The sequence below is a fragment of the Astatotilapia calliptera genome, chromosome 16, assembly GCF_900246225.1.
Source record: "Astatotilapia calliptera chromosome 16, fAstCal1.2, whole genome shotgun sequence".
NCBI lineage: Eukaryota > Metazoa > Chordata > Actinopteri > Cichliformes > Cichlidae > Astatotilapia > Astatotilapia calliptera.
This window is the reverse complement of record NC_039317.1, coordinates 20517851-20538101: the sequence shown is the minus strand read 5'-3', so window position 1 is coordinate 20538101 and position 20251 is coordinate 20517851. Positions and strand designations below refer to the sequence as shown.

At 37.5% G+C, this 20251-nt stretch overlaps 2 protein-coding genes across 2 annotated transcripts in view; one reads left to right on the top strand and one right to left on the bottom strand.

Annotated features, from left to right (window-relative positions):
* slc4a10b (solute carrier family 4 member 10b) overlaps positions 1-15528 on the top strand; it is a 31226-nt gene extending 15698 nt beyond the window's left edge. The window contains exons 8-26 of the mRNA XM_026144993.1: positions 2615-2703; positions 4074-4231; positions 4335-4422; positions 4966-5112; positions 5991-6094; positions 6638-6812; positions 6969-7102; positions 7283-7528; positions 7665-7770; positions 8112-8273; positions 8566-8679; positions 10076-10237; positions 10346-10597; positions 10806-10874; positions 11711-11884; positions 12506-12625; positions 12727-12794; positions 12884-12984; positions 14792-15528. Of these exons, the coding sequence (XP_026000778.1) occupies positions 2615-2703; positions 4074-4231; positions 4335-4422; positions 4966-5112; positions 5991-6094; positions 6638-6812; positions 6969-7102; positions 7283-7528; positions 7665-7770; positions 8112-8273; positions 8566-8679; positions 10076-10237; positions 10346-10597; positions 10806-10874; positions 11711-11884; positions 12506-12625; positions 12727-12794; positions 12884-12959 (2444 nt within the window). The 3' untranslated portion in view covers positions 12960-12984; positions 14792-15528. The remainder of the gene's footprint in view (positions 1-2614; positions 2704-4073; positions 4232-4334; positions 4423-4965; positions 5113-5990; positions 6095-6637; positions 6813-6968; positions 7103-7282; positions 7529-7664; positions 7771-8111; positions 8274-8565; positions 8680-10075; positions 10238-10345; positions 10598-10805; positions 10875-11710; positions 11885-12505; positions 12626-12726; positions 12795-12883; positions 12985-14791) is intronic.
* Positions 15529-18145: 2617 nt separating this feature from the next.
* Positions 18146-20098, bottom strand: gcgb (glucagon b). The gene is made up of 4 exons (XM_026145180.1): positions 19817-20098; positions 19606-19711; positions 18877-19032; positions 18146-18615 (listed from the first exon to the last, which is right to left on the bottom strand). The coding sequence occupies exons 1-4, from the start codon at positions 19893-19895 to the stop codon at positions 18504-18506; spliced, it is 453 nt and encodes a 150-aa protein (XP_026000965.1). The 5' UTR covers positions 19896-20098; the 3' UTR covers positions 18146-18503.
* Between the last annotated feature and the right edge of the window lie 153 nt (positions 20099-20251).

The following is a 20251-nucleotide window of genomic DNA, read 5'->3' as shown; positions in this document are numbered from 1 at the left end:
ATGTGTCTTTAATACATATGGTCTTAACTTGTGCATATTTCCATCTTTTGCTCATTCGTCATTCTGTCCACAATCTGCCCACCCACCTGCCACAGCCCCACTCAAGTGAACAGGTGCTGGTTTATACACTATGCCCTTGCCCCTTTACTAGCTTTTACTCAAAAAACACATTGCAGAGAGGCTTCTTGTGATTTATGTTGGCAACTCTCATGACTGGCAACTCAAAATAGATAATTTTGGTAGACAGAAACAGTTAAGTTAAAGAGAAGATTGAAAAGAAAATGTTTAATAGGCTGTATAAAAAATGTTAATATTGGTCTTCATGGTGCAAAAACTATTTGATTGAATTTTGGGCTGAATTTAGTAACTGGAAGCTCTATTTTCCACTATCTTTGCCAGCTACATTTTATAAGCTTAAGGTTTGCCAGAATCCCAGATCACTAAATTAGTTACAGAACAAACCAAACTGTTTGTTCAAAGATTTTCTCATTTGAGGGTGTTCTCAGTGTTGTTTTATTTTAACAGGCCGTTTTAAAGCAACAATCTGAGATAAGCTCCACGTCATGTATTGTGAGTGTATTAGACACTATAATTAGTGTTAATTTTTGACCCTGCTGTTTAATGAATACAGAAATTAGGCCAAACCTGTCAGGCAGCTTGGCAGTGATCACGTTGATGAGCATGGATTTTTTTAGACAGCAACACTGCTGAAATTCATTTTTTAAATCAATAATTGCTCCAGAAAGTTGTACTTATCTCTGTGTGATCATCCTCATTTGCCTTTATTTAATGAAATTAATCAGCTAATAAGTGTAGGTGACCACGGAGCGTAATGAAACTAGTTACAAAGCAGTTCATTAATAGATATCCAACTGAACAATAAAACAGAAGTAATTCAGCTTTTAACAATTTATTGAATAATTAATATTTGCATTCAAATACTTCATCATTTACTAAGTTTTGTTCAGATTTTATGTTTTCAGTTAAAGTATAAACTCAGATGGTCGCCATCATTAGCTGTTCAGTTTTTCGTTAACATGTGGCAGCAACAGACATGATTGACATGTTGAAGTTCAAAACAAGCATCAGAATGAGAGAGAAAGACAATTTAAGTGACTTTGAATGTGACAATAATAAGATTGATACCAGATGGGCTGGTCTGAGTGTTTCTGAAACTGCTGATGTACTGGGATTTTCCCATACAAATATCTAACGCCTTTACAGAGTGTGAAAGAGAGAAAATATCCATATCCTGTCTTCTTGTTGAGCTGCTCTGAGTTGCTCTGAAGGCAACAGTAAGTCAAATGATCACTTGTTACAACCAGGTATGCAGAAGAGCATGTCTGAATACAAAAAATATGTCAGCCCTTGAAGCAGATAAACTGCAGCAGCAGAAAACCACATCGAGTGCCACTCCTGTTATCTAAAAACAGGAAAGCAGGGCCAGAATTTACACATACTCACCAAAATTAGACAATAGAAGACTGGAAAATGGTCTGCTATGAGGACTTTGACCTCTGCTGCGACATACAGATGGCAGAGGGAGAATTTGACATTAACAATATGAAAGCATAGCTCCATCCTGCTTTTTATCAGTGGTTCAAAAATCGCTGCTGTTGGTGGTGTAATGGTGTGGAGGATATTTTCTGGTTTTGACTTTATGCCCTCTGGTATCTGGTCATTGTTAAATGCCACAGACTACCTGAGTATTGTTACTGACTGTGTCCATTGTCTTTATGACATGGTGACGGTTGGTCACTATGTCACCAAGCTAAAATAAACTTAAATTGGGTTCTTGAAGATGACACAGAGTTTATTGTACTCAAATGACCTCCACAGTCACTAATCACAATCCAACAGAGAACCTTTTTGAATGTGGTGGAACAGGAGAATCTCATCATGGATGGACAACAGTAACTGTATGACGATATCATATCAATATCAACCAAAATCTTGGCATAATATTACCAGCAATTTGTTGAAACTATGCCACGATACTGTAGTATTTAAGGCAAAATGGGATCCTGTCTAAGCACGGTGGCACGGTGGTTAGCACTGTTGCCGCACAGCAAGAAGGTCCTGAGTTTAATTCCACCATCATGCCAGGGTCTTTCTGTGTGGAGTTTGCATGTTCTCCCCGTGTTTGCGTGGTTCTCTCCGGGTACTCCGGCTTCCTCCCACCGTCCAAAGACATGCACTTAGTGGGGATAGGTTAATTGGTCAATCCAAATTGCCACTAGGTGTGAATGTGCGAGTGAATGTGAGTGCGAATGGTTGTCTGTCTCTGTGTGTTAGCCCTGCGACAGACTGGCGACCTGTCCAGGGTGTACCCCGCCTCTCGCCCTATAACAGCTGGGATAGGCTCCAGCGACCCTGAAAAGGATAAGTGGACGCGAATGGATGGATGGATGGGATCCTGTCTAGTACTAGCAAGGTGTACCTAATGAAGAGAATGCAAATTGTTAGCTTCTGCTTTTATTCCCCCCCCCCCCCCCCCCAAAACCCCCCCCCCAAAAAAACCCCCCCCAAAAACCCCCCAAATCTATGACACTTATAGATAAAATTAATTCATGTGTATTTTGAGCTAATTAAATATCTGGTCTGGACTGTTCAGGTCAGCTGACCGCCTCCCAGTCTCAGTTAGCAGTTCAAGATGGAAAAGGGGATATCAGTAGAGATAACAGCTCTGTGGACTTCAGCAAGGTATGGTACACAATTTATACAGGTGCAGGCATAGTGTGTGTAGTATATGTGCAAAAGCCTAGAAGGTATATATATTGCTCTATGTATGCTATATACAATACATTTATATAAAAAAATGCCAATTCTTCAAAATATTATACATTTTCATATGTAGACTACTCAACATATAAAGAATAAAAACACGCATTAGTGTGCCAGTAAAATGTTTGCATCATAAATGTATTTAATGCTTGAAATAGTAATTGCAAATAACAATGACAATAAAAATAACAATAAAAAGATACTTCTTGGAAATCCAGTGTGAATATAAGCATATACATAACACTATCAGATATGAGAAAAAGAGTGTGTCATACCAGACTCTGAGCAGACTATTACTTTATTGTGTGTCATTGTTGGCATTTTAATGGAAAGGTCATCTAGTAAGGGATTAGGATTATAACCCTGTTAAGTATATAAAAAAAGACTGTCACCACAGATAATAACCACAACCACACACACCAATGATCAAAATAAAATCCTCACTGAAACCATTTGCATAATGTTTATGAGTTTAGCCTGTTGTCTAGGTCAGTGAATTAACTGCTTCATGTGCTTTGCCAGGAACACTGGGACAGTTATAAAATGCACTGTGCTTTTATAATGGTTGAGATAAACAAACAAAAATCATTCACAGTAGAATTTTTCTTGTAAAATAATACACATATGTTTTCCAACTGCAGGTTATAATTTACTTTAAATACAAAGAATAATTATTTCTCTAGTATAAAACTTCTAAAAATTCTCAATATTGCACTATTTTTGAAAGTCAACACATATAGAAATAGGAATTTGTTTGGTATCTGAATGGTTGCAGCACATGCATTACTGTGTATGTTGTGAATATTATTTGTGTTGGCACTAGCAACTGCCCAGTAATACAGAAAAACTAAAAAAAACTAACTAACTAAAAATACAAACTACCAACAACAAAGGATAAAGTGACTGAAAGAGGATTATTTTTATCATCAGGAGCAGGTTTTATATGCTATTAGGCATCTTATTTGCTTGGAAATGAAAAATAACCTAGCCTTATGAGTTATTATGCAACAAATCAAAGTAATATTTGTTTTTTTAACACTGTTTTGTTATATTTCATTCACTCACCTGCAACTAATTTGACTGTTATGTCCTCTGACACATAAATCCTGGGCAATTTCAATGCATTTAGTCTGAATGTCATTTAATATCTTACATTTGGGGCTTATTGTGAAGGTAAGGTGTAAAATGTGGTGCCACTATTTTAAACCATTCTTATTGTGAGACCTGTTTGGATGTTATGCTAACCATGAAGGATATTATTAAGCACTGTTCTTTGTGGCCTTTTTCAGATAGACATTCATTTCATGAAGAAGATCCCACCGGGAGCGGAGGCCTGCAATGTGTTAGTTGGCGAGCTGGAATTCCTGAACAAGCCAGTGGTGGCGTTTGTCCGCCTTTCACCGGCGGTTCTGCTCAACGGACTGGCTGAAGTCCCGATTGCCACAAGGTCACTACAGTATGATGTGCCTAAACTAGGTCAAGATCACAGAAAGAAGTCAGCCACATTTGATTTGACAAATCAAATTAAAATGATGTGATTTTGCCTCTAGGTTTCTATTCATTCTCCTGGGTCCCTTGGGTAGAGGGCCTCAGTATCATGAGATTGGGAGATCTATTGCAACACTGATGACAGATGAGGTAAGAATTCACTAAGGGAGAAATATTACCAAGTTGTCATTCTGAAGGGAGTATTTATTCATTACTGTTTTGAAGAAGTGGGTAGATTGGTGTAAATGTCAGTCAGATGTCATACTCAGACTTTCTGCAGGCACTTTGCATAAATTCACAGCCCAGCAGAACTCACCAAATTTCAAAAGTGATGGAACATTTCTCAGCGTGAAGTACAGCTCAGAGCTTTAATGACATGCTCTTGGTGATTACTCAGCCCCTGTGCTCTCCTTTTCTGTCTGGATCTTATGCTGTCATCCACCATAACTGTGGAAAAGAGAAAGTCTGAACTTAATTACAAACACACTGTTTGGAATAAGCGTAAATGAGTCAGTTAAATTTAGTTTGTGCAGCACCTGTCAGGTAATCCAAAGGTGAAGCTGCTGTAAACCGTCCCTAAGTGTAAATCCTCTTTTAACAGATATAAAAAGTGATGGCTGTTGTTCAGAGAGTGTTGCATATACACTGCACCACACTGATATAGTGCATATAAACATATGTCTCTGCTTGCAGGTTTTCCATGATGTTGCCTATAAAGCTAAAGATCGAAATGATATAATTGCTGGTATCGATGAATTCCTTGATCAAGTGACAGTCCTGCCTCCTGGGGAATGGGACCCGTCTATACGGATAGAGCCACCAAAAAATGTACCTTCTCAGGTCAGTAGGAATTTTATTAATCAGTTGCTGATTTTTTAAATTCAGTCAAATTCAGGAACTCTTTAATATTTGATAAAACTGCGCCTCTGTAGTGAGAACAAGATTATTATTTCCACTGACAATACTTTCTATGCAGATCATTCCAAGAATCCATGAAAAACTGAGCCTTCATTCAATAATTGTTTTATAAGTTACAGGCTCTCGAATTATACAGACTGGATCAAAAAATTTGCCTATATTTTCTATCCTAAGTTCTTAATTACAGGAGAAATTCACATAGAAATTCCAGGGCTGGAAAACATATTCAAGCTCTGTTAAAAACTCCAAGAAAACCAATTTTACACTTGCTTAGAGTTTCTAAATATAAAGACAATATTGTTGTTTTTTCATAGTTGCTTATAGTTTTTAGATTTTCTGAAACAGTCACCATGTGATGGGTCTCTTTTTTAGTCTAAAATTTGACACCAGGCCTATCCTAGTGCCATTAGAAAACTATGGGATTTTAGGTTGGAGAAACTGAAGTCAAATTATTTTTGACTGAATGATCCATTTGGCATTATGGCTCTGTGCTGGGACATCCCCATCCATCCAGGAAGAACAGCTGCAAGATGCCAGCACAGATAGAGAGCAAGCATCAGTGATGACAGATATGACATTGATTAAGCCAGACAGAACAAGAAGGGTTTGCAGATGCACAGCCACTGTGAGCAGGTTAAAGCAGCTTAGATAGTGCGCCATACATGAGATTTATCATTTGAATGTATAGAAGAGTATCACGTAAGGCATGAGCTGATTGTGTGCTGGGATTGCGGCTGAGCTTGACTTTTGACCTGCTTAAACTAATGCTATGCATCATTTGTGCCTTGTTTGTTAAACAGGAGAAAAGAAAGAAAAGTAACATTTTACCAAATGGATTAGTTGAGGGGGAAGAAGAAGAAGAGCACGATGCTCATGGCAGCCCAGAACTGCAGCGTACTGGGAAGTGAGTCACTTTGTGCTGAACATTGGGGGGGTCAAGATCTCTGTCTAAATAAATAAATAAATATGGATAAATTTCCAGATGATTAAACATGCAACCATTTTGCTGGTAATACCTGAAATGAGTAAAGAAAATCAACAGCCTATTTATGCAAGATTATTCATAATTTTATTGGGGGGGTTATATTGGTTGGGTCTGATTATTTCATGTGTTGTACACATAAAAGGAGTTTGAGGTTGAATCAGCTGTGCTTCTACAAAATGTAGACTGTGATGCTAATCGGCTATTCCTGGGGAAACTTGGTCTGCAGTTGCAGTGATAAAGTGGTTTCCATAGAAACATTCTATCTCCAGATCTCAGTTTTTGCAGAGAGACTTTATCCGTCACGGGGAACTATTACACTAAGCCAATAGCTGAGCACTGGGAAGGCAGCGAAAGGAAAACAAGTTAGGGGAAAAAAACTAGCTCATTTAAATTAATAAAACTGTCAAAATGAAAAGCTCAGAATGCTGACGCTAATATTTATTCATTTATTTATCTTCCCAGGTGGTTTGGCGGTCTCATTTTAGACATCAAACGCAAGGCCCCTCACTACCTGTCTGACTACACTGATGCTTGTAGCTTACAGTGTGTCGCCTCTTTCTTATTCCTCTACTGTGCCTGCATGTCCCCTGTCATCACCTTTGGAGGACTTCTGGGCGAGGCAACAGAAGGACGCATAGTAAATCACCTTCCTATAAATGTTCACGCTGTTCTGTAAAGACTAGCTTCACACTGTAGTAGAGTTTCACTAGACAATACTTGTAGTTCAACATCATGAATCCCTTTTCAGCATATATATCCATTAGTAATTTCTTTGTCCTTTCCCATCCCCCAGAGTGCAATTGAGTCACTGTTTGGAGCCTCACTGACTGGAATTGCCTATTCCCTGTTTGCCGGGCAGCCCCTTACCATTCTGGGGAGCACGGGGCCTGTGCTTGTTTTTGAAAAGATATTGTTCAAATTCTGCAAGTATGTTTTTTTTCCTTGACAAATGTCGAATTTTGTTTTGTTACATTGTCTGACTTGAAAATGAATGTATTGGCCATGAATTGATCTCATGGACAAAAAGCATGCAGTTTTATTTTAATATTGATTTTCCTCTAATTCGCAATATTTCAAAGACAACTGTTCTTGTTAATCTCAACATAGGGAGTATGGCTTGTCCTATCTGTCACTGAGGACCTGTATCGGCCTGTGGACAGCTTTCCTCTGTATTCTGCTGGTAGCCACAGATGCCAGTTCCCTCGTTTGCTACATCACACGTTTTACAGAGGAAGCCTTTGCCTCACTCATCTGCATCATTTTCATCTACGAGGCCTTGGAGAAACTCGTCCACCTGGGGAAACACTATCCCTTTAATAAGAACAACAACCTGGACAAACTCACCTTGTACTCGTAAGTGGACATTAATTCTCATAGCATGGGCTGTTTAGAGTAATGCAGGAATAATTTTGAAGACCATTTCTTAGCCATACAGTAAATCCATGATGACGGATTATTAACTTACCCAGATGCTCATGTGCTACCACAGATGTTCATGCGTTGAGCCTTCTGACCCCACCAATGGCACCCTGAAGTACTGGGAGATGAACAACATCACTGCTTCAGAAATCTATTGGGAAGCACTGGAGGTCAAGGTATTACTGAACCACTAAAAAGTATTAAAAAACAAAACAAAACCAAAAAGCAAAGCATGAACAAATCTGTTAGTTATGGTAGTTTTATATGCATATAAGACATATTTAAATACTGATTTACATGGGGACAAGTTTGAAAAGCATTTATTTAGTTTTTCCACCTTAAAGTGACATCCTTTTCCAGATGGGAGAGATAGAGCAGATTAAGGGCATGTGTGTTGGATTATATTGGATTACTCAAACTGCACTGCAAATCACTGTAAAAGCACATTTTGAAAGTTTTTTGTAGACATGGGAGTTCATAAACCCTGTAACGAATAGTTGTGCCTTGTTCTCTGCAGGGCTGTATTGAAAATCGTGGGGAGTTTGTGGGCAGTGCCTGTGGACCTCAAGGACCCTACGTTCCTGACGTTCTCTTCTGGTGTGTCATTCTCTTCTTTTCCACGGTCTTCATGTCAGCTTTCCTCAAGGAGTTCAAGTTCAGCAACTACTTTCCCACCAAGGTACTGTCCACAGTCTGTTATCAATTGTGATAGTGTGTCAAGATTATGACTGAATCATCAAGAGAAAGGTACTAGTTGTCACTAACTTAGCATGTCTTTACTTTTGTTGCACAATGCAGTGGCACACTCTAGTGGTCATACTTAAGTATAGCATGATTAAAAGGCAGTAGTGACTCAATTGATTGGTTTCTATTAATTAGTATTAATGAAACCCATACATTTATGGATTGTTTTAAGTTTTTTTTTTTTTTTTAACAAACACCCCTCTATTTTTTTGGTTTGTTTTATTTAGGTCAGGTCCGTTATCAGTGACTTTGCTGTTTTCATCACTATCCTAACCATGGTCTTGGTTGACTATGCCTTAGGGGTCCCATCTCCAAAACTGAAAGTTCCCAGTGTGTTTAAGGTGAGCCAGAGCATACAATAAATTGTTCAGTTCAACCTTCAAAATGAAAGATTAAATATACACAAGTCTATCTCAAAACAGCACACACATACCCACACACACAACCCCTGTTCTGAAAACGTTTGGACACAGAATAAAACTATTTGCAAATCTCGTAAGCCCCTTATTTAATTAAAAATAGAGAAAAGAAACACATCGATGTGTAAAGTAGGAAGCACATCTCAAAAAAAGTTGCAGCGGGGGTGACAAAAGGGTTCAAGCGGTACTAAAGCAAAACGACTTGAAAAACAAAGAAAAAAAAAAGCAATGTAGTCAGGCAGAGTTCACCATTCTCCAACATGTTTCCCAACTTAAAATGTCAACATCTACAGTATAACACCATGAAAAGACTCCAGGAATCTTGAAAAATCATGTCAAGGCTGAAAATCATTATTGTCTTAGGAAAACATGGACCTTGCATCCTGCAGACTAAAGAGGAGAGGGACCATCCAGCTTATTATCAGTGCTCATTTCCAAAAGCCTGCATTTCTGATACTGGTACAGGGGAGCATTGGCACCTATGGAACTGGCAGCTTCCACCTGTGGAAAAGCACCATCAGTGGTGAAAAGTGTATACAGGTTTTGTAGCAACATATGTTCCTATCTAGAGGACATCTTTTTCAGGGAGGACATATCTCAGCAAAACAGTGCTAAAGTGCATACTGCGGGTATTACAACAGCATTGCTTCACAGTAGATGAGTCTGGGTGCTGAACTGGCCTGTTTGCAATCCAGACCCTTCACCATATGAAAACATTCGGAGCATGTAAACAAATGAAACAAACAAATAATGAAGCAAAAACATGACAAAGAAGACCCAGGACTGATCTAGTCTGACCTAGCTCTACATCAGACTAGAATGGGGGAACAGTCATTTACCATAAAGTTCAGCAGCTGGTCTCCTCAGTTCCCAGATGTTTACTGATGTTAAAAGAAGAGGGGATCCTACACACTGATAAACATGGTCATGTCTCAAGTTCAGAATGACCTAATATTTGCTTAGTTTAAACACTAGATATGTTTTTAATCTTCTATTGTGAATGAAATGTGGGTTTATGAGATTTGAAAATTATTCTGTTCTCTTTTTATTTACATTTTACACTACATCCCAACTTTTTCAGAACTGGGTTTGCATATGTTGCTGCCCTTACTGGCCAGAAGAAGATACCCATCTATGGTGACTTTAAGGGATGGGGGAATGCACATCCCAATACACAGTGAATACACAATTTAAATACACGAGGACAGAGAATGGAGATTATGACTCCCCATCACTTGCTATGAGAATTCCTTTAAAATTACTCTTGACATGCTATTTTAATGTAATCACCTAACCAAACGCAATATTTTCTCATTAGCCAACAAGAGATGATAGAGGTTGGTTCATCACCCCATTGGGGCCTAACCCCTGGTGGACAGCAGTCATAACGGTGGTGCCAGCTATGCTTTGTACCATCCTTATCTTCATGGACCAGCAGATCACGGCTGTCATAATCAACAGAAAGGAACACAAACTCAAGGTACTTTCCTGCTTTCCTACAGACTGCAAATGAGTTGCATAATATCTTGCTGAACTGCATCAAAACAGCTCAACTTTAACTTTATTAACCGGTATCTCCCCTCTCTAGAAAGGCTGTGGATATCATCTAGATCTGTTCATGGTTGGGGTTATGCTAGGTGTTTGCTCTTTGATGGGGTTGCCATGGTTTGTAGCAGCCACCGTCCTCTCCATCACCCACGTCAACAGCCTGAAACTTGAATCCGAGTGCTCAGCTCCCGGGGAGCAGCCCAAGTTCCTTGGTATCAGAGAGCAGCGCTTTACCGGGCTCATGATCTTTGCTCTTATGGGGTGCTCGGTCTTCATGACATCAGTGCTCAAGGTGAGACGCTCGTTTGAACTCATTCTGCAGTTATGATCACAGTATTATTAAATGTGACTTGAGTTACAAAGATGCTTACTGTTTTATATCGCTATTTTCAACGCCTTAAAGCATTTGAAACATACACAGGTTTTTGTGTTTACACTTAATTTTTCCAAGTATCCCTCAGGAACTGTATGAAATATATTTCTCTATTGTTGATTTTCAGTTCATACCCATGCCTGTGTTGTATGGAGTATTCCTGTATATGGGAGCATCTTCTCTCAGAGGCATTCAGGTAAAAGTTGTTGGAATGTCACAGTAATATGTAATTTATTTGCTGAAATTATGCATGTGAGAAAATAACATGTGTTATTTTTCCTATAGGATAATCTGTGTAGGCTTTACATTCTTGCTTAGCCATCATAGGGGATCGCCTCCATATTGTCTGGCTGCCCAGATAAGAAGAGCTAATTGGTCTCTAGCGTGTTCCCATCTTAAAATGATGGGAGCTCACTAAAATAGTGCTTATTTTCACTATTTTTAACAGTTGCCTTTTTAAACTTCTTTTCAGTGGTCTGACTTATTGTTGCTACACATTCACAGAGAAACTTTTCACTTGCCTTAGTGTTAGACTTTCTGCACAAGCTTGTCAGGAGTCTAGTCTGCTTGGCTTTTGACGCTTAAAAGGCAATTTATTTTTGGTTTATAAAAGCTTAGCTGTTTGACCTAAAAAAAAATAAAGCAGTGTTATATCTATAGGTTGTTCATTATAAACTTATACTGCACATCTAAACCTTACTCTGATTTTCTAAGTATAGGCTTTATAAACAGCTGATGCTCTCAGAAGCTCTCAAGAAGATTTATATAACCTTAAAGCTCCTTTGTGGGAAAGGGGGAAATTGTATGTTTAATCAGGATTAAAACAGCTGTCTATGGCCTCTGGGGGACTCAATCATACCTAAAATGTCTAACTTTAAAACCGAAATCATGAGATTGCATTGTAGACAGAGAGTGATTAATCTTAACCTTCCATGTGTTGTGATTTTATAGTAATAATGCTCACATTTGGACTATTTTTAATCAAGAAGTAAATAAGTATAGTAAATAAGAATAATTACCTTTCCTTTGCAGTTTTATGACCGTCTCAGATTGTTCGGTATGCCAGCCAAGCACCAGCCCGATTTCATCTACCTACGACATGTACCCCTGAGGAAGGTGCACCTCTTCACCATCATCCAGCTCAGCTGTTTGGTTCTTCTGTGGACCATCAAGACATCCAGGGCTGCTATTGTGTTTCCTATGATGGTCAGTAAACAGCGCATTTTCCTCACACTCAAATATATTGGTTGGGGCTACAACCTTTAGGAAAACCAGAAGGGAAAAAGAGCGCGTGAAAGCATTGATGCACATGGTCGAAAATGATCTGTGATGATGTATCTGATATCCCTGTGTTGGTGTTGTTCCTGCACCATCATCATGAAACTGGTTTTCAGTTTACAGTGTTGAAAAATTGAAGAAGAAAAAAATGCATTTGTTTATATAAACCTCTCTCCTGGAACAAGTGTTCCAAGTGTTTTCTTTATTAATTTATCCAATATGACAAATATACAGCAAATTTAAGTCACTCATGTCGGTTTGCTTGTAATAGCTTTCAATAGCATTGGCTAACCTCTTGGCTAATGCTATTAAAAGCCCAGACAGGGACTGGTCAGTTTCATTGTTGATTCTGGACCAACACTGTTATGATGACGTAGGAACACCAATACAAGGATATCAGATCATACATAAAAAATGCTGTATATGTTAAGTTTCTTACATACTTTGCTTCATATTAAAATAAATAGATCTAGCTCCTCAGCACAGTGTCCTTCGTTATTAAAATGGTTCCTTGAGTCATCTGTTTGTTCTTCTGTGGCACTTCTGTAGGTGTTGGCTTTGGTGTTTATCAGGAAACTGATGGACTGTATCTTCACCAAGAGAGAGCTAAGCTGGTTGGATGACCTCATGCCAGAAAGCAAGAAGAAGAAACTAGAGGATGCTGAAGAGGTGTTTTTTCCCTTCCTTCCTAAACAAATGGCAATGTACTAATATTTTGTTACTATTTACATGGCTTTAAAATGAGTTGCTTTCATTTATTAAACCTTCAGGAGGACGAGGAGCAGAGTATATTGGCAGAAGATGACGGAGTAGAGCAAGTGCCATTAGAAGGGTATAAGTAAGTTTTAGGGGCAGCATTTAAATGCTTTTGTAAATGTTGATATTCATATGGACTATATAAGTCAATTTGTGTGTTGTATTTTTTAGAGGAATACCCATCATCAACATCACAGATGAAATGTCCAAAGGTTCTTTTGGAAATACTTGGAATGCCAGTGGTTGAGATACTTCAAAAAGAAAACAATATGGTAAGAATATTTGCATTGCATATTTGCAACATTTTCATACTTGTAAATCCAGTGCAGGAACTAGTTATATATATATATATATATATATATATATATATATATATATATATATATATATATATATATATATATATATATATATATATATATATATGCTACAATTATTATTTTAGCATGATGCCATGATACGTTACATTGTATATGCCACATAGATGTTGGCACTCACGACAGTTTTCATGCAATTACACGTAGAAGAATATTCCTATACATGGCACAGTTTAGATGCTCAAAAGGAACAGGATGAAGTTTAGACTTAATGCTATGATCCCACCCACCCTTTATAGTGACAGTGATGGCAATACTTTTTATTGCGAATTTTTATTCCAAATTTTTATTCCAAATTCAAAAATAGAATAATGTATGTTTCAGGATTTTAAGATTTAATACAGTAATTTTGCAAAATATGTTCTCAGGCTTAAAAAAATCTAACAAAAAAAAATTCGCACTCTAATATTTTATTGGACTGCCTTTCACTCTGGCATTGTTTCGATAAGCTCATGCAATTTTACAACATTTATTTCTGTCCAGAGTTGCATTAATTTCTCGCCAAGATCTCATATTGATGATGGAAGTCAGACCGCTGCGTAAAGTCTCCTCTGGCAAATCCCAAATGATTCTCAATGGTGTTAAGGTCTGGACTCTGTGGTGGCCGGTCCATGTGTGAAAATGATGTCTTAAGCTCCCTGAAACACCCTTTCACTCTGGTTGATGAATCCTGGCAGTGTCATCTTAGAATATGCCCAGATAATTAGCTGACCTCACCTAGACCAGATCATAACAATGACCCACAGGCTTTTGTCGTGTACACTAGGCATGATGGGTGCATCACTTTATCCATCTCTCTTTTTACCACATGGCCTTTTTTCATCACTTTTTTATTTCATTCTAGCAAATTGAAGCATTTCTGATGAAGTTTCATGTTAAGTGTTTTTCTTAAGGGTAAATGGGCTGGTTCTTAAATAACATTTGTCGACTCTAATTGAGCACACTTAGTGCTTTTTATTGCAAGCCTCATTCACCCAATCATACACACATTTATTCTCACACACAGCCAAACTGATGAATGGATTAGGGACAACTCAGGTTTTAGTAACTCTTCCATGCAGACTGGAGGATCCAGGGATCTCACCATGAACCTCTGATTAAAAGTCGGCCCACTCCACGTCCTGAGCCATAAATACCTCTAAGAGCTAAATAGCCACAATCCTTTGAAGTTCCTTTACTTTGCATACTTGTATTTTTCATTAATTTTGTCCAAGGTTAACACAATATCATGGCCTGTTGTGGATGATAGAGGGCGCCAGATGTTGTGAATGACAGCTGATTATTTTGTGACAGAAAAACAAACAAAAAAATGTATATGGATCTGGGGCACCTCGGGGCTTTTTTGCAAAAAGACCATCAAGTTAGAAATTTTTTGAGCCTTACATGATTGTAATATGAGCACACTGTGGGCAAAACTGTCATCGCCAAAGACAGCTGATGTTGGTTAGGTACAGTGTTTTTATTTATTTATTTTGTTCTTGTAGCTCCATGAGACTAGTACCTTTTATTTTATCATATTCAAAAGTCAGAAAGGAAATAGGTGAATGACATCACTAACATTCAGATGGATAAATAACACCATGAGTCAGAGAAAAGGAATATACAAAATCACTTTAGGTAAGCCGTCGATTTAAAGATGGTTATGTTTACATATTTACTACTTTTACACATTTTTATATCTTTTCTCTTTGGATTCTGATAGTTACACCGCTCTCAGCTTTTCTCCACAACTACAAATAAAAGCTGGAGAAGATGGAAGTCAGTGTGGACAGCATTACGAGTCTTTGTCATTGTTCCGTCTGTGTTTTCAAACAAATCTACATTGTGTGTTTCATATCATCAATCCTTCAAGTTTAGTTTTGCAGATCTCTGTAAGTAAAAAACTGCTTTATCTGATGTATCCCGGTTATTATGAACTAATAGAACCTGCTATCTAATTTTCTCTTGTTGTTAACATCTAACCCTATATACTGTTTGGATTTATTGAATGTAAACCACAGAAGCATACATTTCTGCTGTTTTTGGAATGGGACCATTTTGAATTTTACGTAATGATTTTAATTCTGTGGAACCAAAAGCAATAGCTCTTTGTACCAAAATGGTAATAATTTGTATGAGAAAATATTTAGCAATATTTATATTGTCATTTATTTTATGGTATTTATTTTATATTTGTTTTGTGTTTGCTACAAAATACATGGTAGTCTAACAAAGACGTGTGTGTGTGTGTGCATATTGTTTTTATTGTAAATGTAAACTATACTCAAAGTATCCTGTGTTTAATGGTTGTATAAAGTTATGAATCATGAATTTTAAAGGCATCTAGCCATCTACTGTTGCATTTCAATGAAGAATTGAGGGTTACTCGATTTTTAAAATCAAATAATAGTTTTATGTATAACTTGTCAGTGTGCTACACTAAATAAATTTCTATAAGCATTCTTGTTTATCTTGTCAAAGTCAAACTTACGCTCAAATGAAAATTTTTAAGGAAGTCAACAATTCTGTTTCTCTGTTTATCATTTTTGATTTAGCAAAACTTGATGCACTAAACACTGAATAACTGCAAAAGCTTTGAGTGAATTTTAGAATTTGAAATTTTGAGAACATTCATAGCATTTTATAATAAGGTCGGTGACTAGAGTTTTCATTTTTCTAGATTTAAATAATTATTTAATTTAATTTTTAAATAAAATTTTATCTGTAATTAGAATGTAATTATATTTACCTACAACTATGGTAGATACACTAGAATTTAAATACCCTAGCAACCACAAATAAACCAGCAGTCTGAGATCCAACTGCTCTATTGGGGTGATTTAGTACCATGAGGTATTTAAGATAAAATGGGACTTGATCATTAAAGACCTTGTATGTCATGATAAGGATTTTAAATTTAAATTTGATTCTGGATTTAACAATGAGCCAATCAAGAGAAGCCAATATGGAAAAAATATGCTCACTCTTTCTTCTAATCCCTGGAAGTCTTACATTGCATGTAGCTCATTTTGGCTGAACCTAGTCAGGCCTCATGAGCTAAGACTCAACCACAAGATGCTTGCTGAGCCTCTCCCCAATCTAGGTGAGGTAACTTGGTCTCTTGTTGACTTTTCCATAAAGGTTTTGTAAATTGCACCTAGTCTGGCTGTTCACCTAGGACCAACTTCCCTTGGGAGATACCAGGGGCAAAGATGTCCCAGATTTATATATGCATGCATATAGTGGGTTGTACTTGTTGTATTTGTGGGCATATGCTAATATATTCTTGTGATGACTAATATTGTTATATATATCCTATATATCCTCCTGAGGACCAGTCTATTCATTTATGTCCTTTGTAATGGATTTATTTGGTCTGTGCCTTCTGACTTATTTGAGCTACCCTAGTAAGTCCTGATGTATTAAATACAGGGCATCCTGGGCGGCAGCACGGTGGCACGGTGGTTAGCACTGTTGCCGCACAGCAAGAAGGTCCTGAGTTCAATTCCACCATCTTTCTGTGTGGACTTTGCATGTTCTCCCCGTCTTTGCGTGGTTCTCTCCGGGTACTCCGGCTTCCTTCCACCGTCCAAAGACATGCAGCTTGTGGGGATAGGTTAATTGGATAATCCAAATTGCCACTAGGTGTGAATGTGCAAGTGAATGTGAGTGTGAATGGTTGTCTGTCCCTGTGTGTTGGCCCTGCGACAGACTGGCGACCTGTCCAGGGTGTACCCTGCCTCTCGCCCTATGACAGCTGGGATAGGCTCCAGCGCCCCCCGCGACCCTGAAAAGGATAAGCGGAAGCGAATGGATGAGCATCCTGGGCTTTCCATTGATGTCTCATGTGTTTGGGTGGCCTTCTTCAGAGGAAGGAAATCACCAAAAAAGTTCAATGTCAAAACTCTTTTTCCTCGGTTATAGGATATAGTGTACTAATAAAGCATATTATTAACACGTGAGGCAATATTATGGAATAAAATAAAATGTCTGTTTACATACATATATAAAAATATAAACACATTTACACATATATTGATGTGTACTATACATGTATACAGGCACAAACATACTCGTATATCCATACATACACACACTCAAAACTTACATATATACTATATCTTGATTTAACAAGATGTCAGAGGAGCGATAGATAATATTAGTTTGCTGCACATAATGCTTTCATTTGAAATGCCATTGGCAATTTTACTTATATAACACATTTGATCATTAGTGTTAAACAATGCATTTTATTGTATGCTAACACAACGCTCTTAACAATGAGCTTTACATAGAGATAAAAACGTAAAAACCAGTGTAGGTTATCAAGGATAGGGCAGAGATATCCAGTGTCAGTGATGCTGAAAACATTTGCCCGTTTTTAACCTTGACAAATTTTGGCTCACAAGTAAACTTGAATGGGCTGAGGATTACTGTAATCAACAGATGGTTTGATGTGCTACAGATGACAGCTTAGAGAGGTGGCCTATCCCAAAGCGTGTCAAGCTGCTGGCTCATGCAAATTACTGTTTTGTCTCAGTGCCAGGAGGAACTCAAGAGTGTTGACCCAGTCATTTCTCCCAACGAGGTACTTATGTGATTGACATGATTTTCTTTCATTTAGCATAACCATCCTTGGTGTGCAGTCTGCGCATTGCTTGAAAATCCTCCTCCAGTGAACAGCTGACAGGTGACATATCATCATTTTACCTGGTAAAAAATACCACAGCTTATTTCTCCCTCTGGAGTAACGTGTTCATTGATTTTTCTTCTACCTCCATAAACACAAGGATTAAGGGAAGGTGACAGTGGTGCAAACAATCAAATCACATTTTTTTTAAGCCAGTGACTATATCACTGGACCAAAATGTTATGTCGTGCTTATATATGACTTATTCACTAGTCAGCGAATATTGATTCAAATGACCACACAACTTTTGTTCTGTTCTTGATGGCCAATAATGAGTGTATCTTTTGTCTAAAGCATGATATTTATATATTCTCTCACTTCTAGACCTCATGCTAAGACTTGTTAAACCACCTCATTGGATTCAAGTATTTAGAAAGGGAAGCCATGGATTGTACATATTTCTTTATTGAAAACTAAATGTATTTTTTTTCTGAATAATAAGAAAAAAGCATTAGACTATTGACAGATGTAATTAATAAACTTGAAGTTTAAACCAATAATGTGATTTTAAAAATGAAGGAAAAAAAACTGAATAAATCATGTCATGAACGCTTGATCAGACATCTGACACATATCTGACACATTTTAAAATTTCCTTTAGCAATTTAAGGCCAACCGGGCTTCTTGTGAGGGCATTTAATATCTTACCAAGAAAAAAGTCTAGTACAGACTGCAAAACATATAATGGCACAGAGTCAGTGAGAATAGTTGCATTAATTTGGGAAATGGCAAAAGCTGGATCTCTTCAATCTCTTCTCCCTCGGCCAGTCTTCAGCCAGGACACAAACTCCTTGGCTGCCTGGTCTTGCAGGTAGGAACTCACATCGCTGGTGTAAGTGCCGTCTGCATGGCGTCTCCTGTGTGAAGAAGTCACAATAGCTGCATATGTAACTGTGGTGCAACAGACCAAAAAAAACCAAATCCATATGGGTACATTGAACATGACTTGGAATCATTTTGATTTAGGTTAAAATCACAAACGGAAACAAGAGAAGCAATCAACAGAATGAATGCAGTTATATTTAGACTTTAGACTGTCTTTTACAAATTTAAAGGCACAAACTTACAAATTTGTGTCTTTAAAAAAACAAAAAACCCCAAAAAACTGTGACACTCACCCATTCCTCTTTGAGTTCTTCAGCCACTGGACAAAGTCTTGTGCTCTTCTTGTCTCCAGGTATTTGCTGTAGTCGTTGGAAAATGTTCCCTCTGAATGTCTCTTCATGTTTTGGATCTCAATGGGTTCGTTGAGGATGGAGTTTTCAGTCAATAGCCTAAAAAAGTGATGCATTATGAAAGTGAACAGAGCTAATGTACGCTCACCATTGCAATAGCCTGGAGTCCCCTGCTTCTTACAAGTTAACTCTTTATTCTTTATTCTGCATCATTCTTCTCATCTGTCCATGACTATTCATATATACTTCATACTTCTCAGAAATCTGGAGTTATATCAATCAATCAATCAATCAATCAATCAATCAATCAATCAATCAATCAATCAATCAATCAATCAATCAATCAACCGATTGATAGAACGATAGATCAATAGATCGATAGATCAATAGATCAGTAGATATAGGTATATAATAACAATATAACATTGTTTAGCATTAAATTCAAGCAAAAAACATTAATTTATAATTATTTATTATTAATTAATAAGTGTGCTAATCAAATTTTGATTTAAATTACACTTTATAAATTACACGGGCTATCAACACTGTGGATCATTTTTTTCATTTTGCCAACAGCTGCTCCATTAATGCAGCACATGAGACTAATAGTAATACTACTACTACTACTACTAATGTCTGAGGCAGTGTAAAATGACTGAAAGTTGGTCTTACATAGAGTGTCGGTCTGTGTCCTGGTCAGGAACCTGCCAGCTGCTTTGAATGATGATGAAGAGCAGGAGTCCGGCTAAAGAATGAGCACTATTCATTGTTTGAGCCTCTGAAAAAATACAAAAAGAAATTTATGGAAAAAGTGACGTTAAAAATCCATTCAATAAAATTTAACAAGATATTCTACATTTAGATTGCTGCAAAAACATCTCACCTGTGGTTCTTTCTGCTGAGCGTTTGAGAGAGGGATGGCAGTTTTCTCTTCTTCTCTCTGGCTTCTTAAGCTGTTTCATGGTCCCCTCTTGATCTGCTCAGCGTTTATATAGGGGAGCTGAGGAGCACTCTCCCAGGTGACTTCACCGTCACAGAAACCTTAGCATATCACCTGTTACTTTCAATCCATTAGTCTGCTTCCGCCTTGTTCCCCTGAATATATTTGACTTTGGGTTTTTAAAAAATAACAGCTGGGTGGTGAAATCTGTTGCTTTATTTAGTCCAAAACAAACATGACCTCTACCCTGACAAATAAATCCATGCCCATGTATGTGTTTGATTGAATTCAACAGCTGGCCATTTTGGATATATAATGTTTCCTATTATTCTTTTATATTTTTCACAATTTATATAATTTGTATAATAAAACCTAATT